Source organism: Zootoca vivipara, chromosome 16 (genome assembly GCF_963506605.1).
Source record: "Zootoca vivipara chromosome 16, rZooViv1.1, whole genome shotgun sequence".
Classification (NCBI taxonomy): Eukaryota; Metazoa; Chordata; class Lepidosauria; order Squamata; family Lacertidae; genus Zootoca; species Zootoca vivipara.
The window spans coordinates 6568418-6575349 of NC_083291.1; the positions used below are offsets into that span (position 1 = coordinate 6568418).

Sequence of the window (6932 nt, forward strand, 5' to 3'; positions counted from 1 at the left end):
GCCTGGCTTAGGGCCTCATCAAACCTCAATCCGGCCCTGAGCCCCACACTGAGCAAAAGTTTCCTGCATTGCAGGGTTTGGGGCTAGATGACTCCTGTGGTCCCTTCCATCTCTACAGTTCTCTGATTTGATGACCCTGAGATGAAGAATCTCATGCTCCATCAGCTGAGCTATCTGCACTGGAGATGGGGGGGGGCAGACCTGGGACTCTTCTGCCTGCAATGCAGATGCTTTGTCTTTGAGCAGAACATCTGGAGGAACCAACTCCAAGGAGCCAAGGTCTCTTCGCTGCCTCTAAAATATTTGAGGGCTCCCCACCCACTCCCCAAAGTTGATGGGCATCAGCAGTGCTATTTCCCTAGAAAAATAGTTGCCGGTACACCGTGAAGTTGTTACAGTAAGTGCCACACTTTCTAACAAATAAATAAGAGGTTCAAGTCCCGGATACCCTGGGGGAAAAACACCGGGTATCGCCATTCAAAGCCAGGGACTCAGGTGGCGCTGTGGGTTAAACCACTGAGACTAGGGCTTGCTGATCAGAAGGTCAGCGGTTCGAATCCCTGTGACGGGGTGAGCTCCCGTTGCTCAGTCCCAGCTCCTGCCAACCTAGCAGTTCGAAAGCACGTCAAAATGCAAGTAGATAAATAGGAACCGCTACAGCGGGAAGGTAAACGGCGCTTCCGTGGGCTGCTCTGGTTCGCCAAAAGTGGCTTTGTCATGCTGGCCACATGACCTGGAAGCTACACGCTGGCTCCCTCGGCCAATAATGCGAGATGAGCGCGCAACCCCAGAGTCGGTCACGACTGGACCTAATGGTCAGGGGTACCTTTACCTTATCGCCATTCAAAGAGTGGGCAAGAACGCTGGCAGGGCTTAGTTGGACCCCCCAATATTTTGCTCAAGTTGGCACCTTTGCCCCCCCCCCCCAATGAAATATTTGACGGGGCCAAAAAATAATTTAAATTATGGGCATTGCGATTCAAATGGTGTGGTGTGCCGGTCATGTGATCGATTAGGCAAGACGGGGCTTACCTGCCCCCTAACATTACATTCAAGTCTCCCTCCCTGCCTGGAGGGCACCACGTCGGCACCCACCCTGCGCGTCCCGACGTTACGCCTGCCACTCACCGCCGCTTGCTGGAAGGCGCCCTTGGTGTAGGTGCCGCCCCCTCGGTAGCCGATGGCCGGGATCTCCCTGCTGAGCAAGGCGCACTTGTGCTGCTGCCGCTGCTGAGCCCGCGCCGTCGCGGGCGAGATGTAGTCGACTCTCGGCACCACGTTGTTCTTGGAGGAGAAGGTGACGAGGGCGACTCGCGTGGCCGTGGGCACCACGGGGAAGTCGGACAGCAGCTTCTTGACGAAGCGCAGCTCGCTGCGGAAGTTGGCCTGGCCCACGCTCGACGACTCGTCCACGAGGAAGACCAGCTCCAGGCTCCCGCTCCGCTCCCTCAGGCGCCGCACTTGTCGCTTGAAAGCCCGGCCCAGCTTCTCCACTTTGCCCTCCGTCGCCGGCGAGGGCGACGCCGAGCGCGCAGCCAGGGAGCTCAAGTCGACGGGGCGGGAGAGGCTGAGCGGCTGCGGCGGCGCCCAGCCCCAAACCAGCCACGCGCCGCCCCACAAGTACACCGCCAGCAGGGGCCACATCCCCCCGGGTCCAACTCGGATCGCCTCCCCCCCCCCAGCTGCGCGCGCCGGACGCCCCCTCGAGCTTTCCCCCTCTCTCGCGCGAAGCCCTTTCCTTTTTTGAGCGCGCACGTGGAGAGAGAGAGCCCTGGACGCGCTCGGCGGCGTCTAAGCCTCTGGGTGCGAGGAAGAAGGAAAGCGCTGCCGTCGCTCAAGCCCTTTCCCGACGTGTTTCTGAAAAAGAAGGAAGAAGGGGGCACCGGCGAGAAAGAGAGAGGAAACTCCGTCCTCCTCCTCCTCCTGCTGCTGCTCCTCCCCTTCGCTCAAGTCGCGGCTGACTCCGGATTCCTTGTCACTCGAGCGCCGTCGGTGTCTGCCAGGCTGTCAACATTCCCGGCGGCGCAAACACATCGGCACCGAGGCTTAAGCTCTGATTGATCCCATATGTCTGGCAGGCAGCGCCGGACGGAGGGGAGGGAGGGAGGGAGGGAGGGAGAGAGGGGCGGCGAGAGGATGGCGGGCTCGAGGGATGCATCCAGATACCACGAGTGCCACGGTAATTGGAAACACTTTGTAGCAGCAGGCGCAGCGGGAGGGGGGGGGTGGCCGGTTGGGGGAGGGAGGGGGAAACGCCACCTCCCGCTTGCAGGAATACTCCTATCTCGCCCAGTGTTTCCCCAGGTCCCTTATTTCAAAGGAAGGCAACTCCCAGAACATTGGATTGTAGAGTTGGAAAGGACCCCGACGGTCGTCTAGGCCAATCCCCCCTGCAAGGCAGGAATCTCGGCTAAAGCATCCAGGACAGATGGTCAGCCAACGTCTCCCCGGAAACCTCCAAGGAATCTTAGAATCATAGAGTCGGAAGGGACCCCTGAGGGTCATTTAGTCCAACCCCAAGCAAGGCAGGAATCTCAGCTATAGCATCCAGGACAGATGGTCATCCAATCTCTCCTTAAAACCATCCAAGGAAGGAGAGTCCACAACTGGGAGTCTGTTCCACTGACAAACAGCTAGTACTGTCAGAAAATTCTTCCTGATGTTTAGTCAGAATCTCCTCTCTTGTGACTTGAAGCCATTGTTGCGAGTCCTATCCTCCAGAGCAGGAGAAAACAAGCTTGCTCCCTCTTCCATGTGATATTTGAAGATGGTTCTCCTATCTCCTCTTAGTCTCCTCTTTTCCAGGCTAAACATACCCAGCTCCTTTGACTATTTCTCTTAAGGCCCTTGATCATCTTGGTTGCCCTCATCTGCACACTTTTCAGCTTGTCAACAACCTTCTTAAATTGTGGTGCCCATATAAATGGACACATTATTCCAGGTGTGGTCTGACCAAGGCGGACTATTACTTCCCTTAGGACCCGGGTGGCGCTTTGGTCTAACCACTGAGCCTAGGGCCTGCCGATCAGAAGGTTGGCAGTTGAATACCTGCGATGGGGTGAGCTCCCATTGTTTGGTCACAGCTCCTGCCCACCTAGCAGTTCGAAAGCACGTCAAAGTGCAAGTAGATAAATACAGCGCGAAGGTAAATGGTATTTCCGTGCACTGCTCTGGTTAATAATAATAATAATGATAATAATAATAATTTGTTTATAAAGATGGTTTTTTAAGAAGCGGTTTAATAACCGCTTCTTTCAGCTGGTCTGGGAAGGCTCCCTCACAGAGAGAAGCATTCACCAACCCACGAAGCCCATCGCCCAGCCGTTCCCGGCTAGCTTTTATAAGCCAGGATGGGCATGGATCAAGGAGACAGGTGGTTGGTTTCACTCGTCCAAGCAGCCTGTCCACATCCTCGGAGGTAACAGATTGAAATTGATCCCACACAACTGGACTAGACAGGACTCCCCCGCCCCAGCCCTGCTCCCACGGTGGACTCTACCTCTTCCCGAATCTGAGTGACTTTATCTGAAAAAATAGTTGCAAAATCGTTGCAGGAGATCATGTGGCCCGAACTGGGCCCCTATGGAGCAGGTGGTTCCACTAAACTGAGAACCACCTGAAAAAGTCTCCTGCTGCTGTTTTCTGCAGATGCAATAGAGGCGGTGAAGAAAGTCTTCTTTGCCATCGCTACCGCCACTTGGTAGGCTCGACATTGAGCTCTAACCCATGTCCGGTCAGCTTCAGAATGAGTTTTTTGCCATCAGCGCTCTAGCCGTCTCAGCGATTGTTTCATTGACCTCAGATCCATGGAAAACCACGGGGCTGTCCGGGCTCCATGCAATCGGAGAGGGCGCTTCGGAGCCAAACAGTCAATAGCCCTGGTTAACTCTACATTCCAGCGGGTCACCAGGGAATCGGCTGAAAGGCCATCAACATGGGATAAAACATCCCCTACCACTCTCTGGAAACCATTTGGATCCATTAAGTGGCGGGGGCGGACCATCCGAATCGGTCCCACCTCCCTGCAGAGGGGAAGGGTTGCGGAAAAGTCCAGTTGCACCAGGTAGTGATCTGACCATGGCACTTCTTTAGTTTTGCTTTTACTTAGTGTCAGATCACCAACATCCATAGAGGTAAACACCAGGTCCAAGGCATGTCCGCGGCTATGAGTTGGGCCAGACTTATTCAGGGACAGCCCCATGGAGGCCATGCTTTCCACGAAGTCCTGAGCAGCCCATTGTAAGGTCGTGTCGGCATGGATGTTAAAATCCCCTAGGACAACCAAACTAGGTGTCTCCAGGAGAACATCCGCCACGACCTGAAGCAGCTCGGGCAGGGAATCCTTGGTGCAGCGGGGAGGTCGGTACACCAAAAGGAATCCTGTACTGCCCCTATTGCCCAACTTCCAGAAGCAGGCCAGCTCCCTTGGCCAATAACGCGAGATGAGCTTGCAACCCCAGAGTCATCCACGACTGGAGCTATCAGTCAGGGGTCCCTTTACCTTTTTATTACTTCCCTTGATCTGGGCACTAGATTTCTGTTGAAATTCCTGCTCAGTTCAGTGGTCAGCCAAAAAGAAATAAACCCCAGCGCAGCTCGAACTGCTCCTATAAGGTTTTCTCAAACTTCATAAATGGTTGTAATTGACCCAGAGTCATAGAATTATATAGTTGGAAGTGAACCCGAGGGTCATCTAGTCCAACCCCCTGCAGCGCAGGAATCCTGCCTGGGTGAGCTCAAACCACCAACATCCTGGTTAACAGCCAAACACACTGACCCATTGTGCACAGAAGTCCCTTCCCTTTCTCTCCTTTCGAAAGAAATCAAACATAAAAGAAATCAAACATTTTAAAAATCCCTATACAGGACTGCCTTCAGCTGTTTTCTAAAAGGCAGATACAGTCAAACCTTGGTTGTCGAATGTACTCCGTTCTGGAAGCCCGTTTGGCTTCCGAAATGTTCGACAACTGAGGCATGGCTTCTGATTGGCTGCAGGAGCTTCCTGTAGTCAAGCGGAAGCCACATCAGATGTTCAGCTTCCGAAAAACTTTCAAAAACTGGAATACTTCCGGGTTTGCGGTGTTGGGGACCTGAAATGTTCCAAAACGGAGGCTTTTGGGAACCAAGGTTTGACTGTAGTTGTTTATTTCCTTGACATCTGATGGGAGGGTGTTCCACAGGGCAGGTGCCACTACCGAGAAGGCCCTCTGCCTGGTTCCCTGTAACCTCACTTCTTGCAGTGAGGGAAGCGCCAAAAGGCCATAGGAGCTGGACCTCAGTGTCTGGGCTGGACGATGGGGGTGGAGATGCTCCTTGATTGATTTTTCTTGCTTAACTGTATATATTGGCCTTCCTTAACCTACTGCCCTCCAGATGTTTTGGCCTGTAACTCTTAGCCCAAAGTCTAAGGCTGGCATATGCAGTGAGGGTAATGATTTTGGGTGGAAGGAAAGCCTGGCCTAAACGCAGCCTCTTTCTTTAGTCTCAGACACGTGATAGAATGGCAAAATTGACTGGACCAGATTGTAAGCAGCTTCTGGTCTAGATAATTTTTGTATAAAATATTTCTTTTCTTTTAAAGGCCTGCAGGAACATGTTTGTTGGTATGTGTCCATGCTTTCACACATTCTAAACCAACAAAATGTTTAATCTTACCTAAAAGTATATGCAGGGATATGCAGTGTGTGTGCTATAAAAAGAAGAAGAAGGTAAAGGACCCCTGGACGATTAAGTCCAGTGAAAGGCGACTATGGGGTTGCAGCGCTCATTTCAGTTTCAGGCCGAGGGAGCCGGCGTTTGTCCACAGACAGCTTTTCCAGATCATGTGGCCAGCAGGACTAAACTGCTTCTGGCGCAATGGAACAAGTGCCAGAGTGCCCAGAAATGCCACTTACATTTCTGCCACAGCGGAACGATTTATCTACTTGCACTGGTGTGCTTTCGAACTGCTAGGCTGGCAGGAGCTGGGACAGAGCAACAGAAGCTCAACCCCGTCGCAGGGATTCGAACCACTGACCTTCTGATCGGCAAACCCTAGGCTCTGTGGTTTAACCCACAGCGCCACCCGCATCCCTTACCTGGGCAATCACAGGCAGCAGTGAACATCACACCAAAATGCACATGTCTGTTGCCAGAGTACGTACTGATCATGTCTCTGGACTTCCCCCCCCCCTGCTTAATGAATTAAGAAAACCTGCGCAACCACTATGAACATGGCATGAGACATACACAGACAGAGAAATTAATGTTTTGTTCTACAGACAATGGCAACTGTACAATACAGCCTCCAGGTCTCTGAAAAGCTATCATCTGTATTCAGCCTTAAGATGCTTTTCTACAACTGCATTTCTGCAGAGGTTGCCCAGGAGTTCCCAGTTGACTGGGCCATTTTATTAGCCAGATGAAACACATGTTGCCCATCAACATTATTAAACAGTTTCGCTCATTATAGCTACATGTTCTGAAACCGCTTACTGTCAGGATGTGACAGTTCTAGTGCTGAGAACCGCTAACTGTGAAAATGCGGCCGTTTATTTTAATCTCAGCAACCTCCGCACATGTGCAAAGCTGAAAAATCTAGGAGACAATTATACATTAATCCTCCTCATACGGAGATTAATGAAAATTCACATTTTGCCGAGTGACGGGATTCTCGCCCCGCTGATCCTACTGTCATCGCCCATCCAGTTCTTCCCTTTTCAGCCCAACAGGACTCTGCGTGTCAAAAGGTTGATGGCTCAGTGGGCCGTAAGACAAAATATAATTTATATGTATATGCATGATTAGTTAGGGCAAAGGCAATTTATCCTTTAAAAATAGATTCAATTGCAAAACAGAACGCATGATTCCAGAGGATTAAGGAAGGAGGAATTCCGCTAAGATTGTCAACTTCAGTGTCACAAAGGCATGGCTTGGAAACAAAGAAAACCCAA

General features: G+C 52.0%; 1 protein-coding gene across 2 annotated transcripts in view; it reads right to left on the minus strand.

Moving 5' to 3' along the window:
* Positions 1–2088, minus strand: part of SVEP1 (sushi, von Willebrand factor type A, EGF and pentraxin domain containing 1) — a 148697-nt gene extending 146609 nt beyond the window's left edge. For both annotated transcript variants that reach the window (XM_035140343.2, XM_035140342.2), the window contains exon 1: positions 1129–2088. In XM_035140343.2, the coding sequence (XP_034996234.2) occupies positions 1129–1644 (516 nt within the window). In that variant the 5' untranslated portion in view covers positions 1645–2088. The remainder of the gene's footprint in view (positions 1–1128) is intronic.
* Between the last annotated feature and the right edge of the window lie 4844 nt (positions 2089–6932).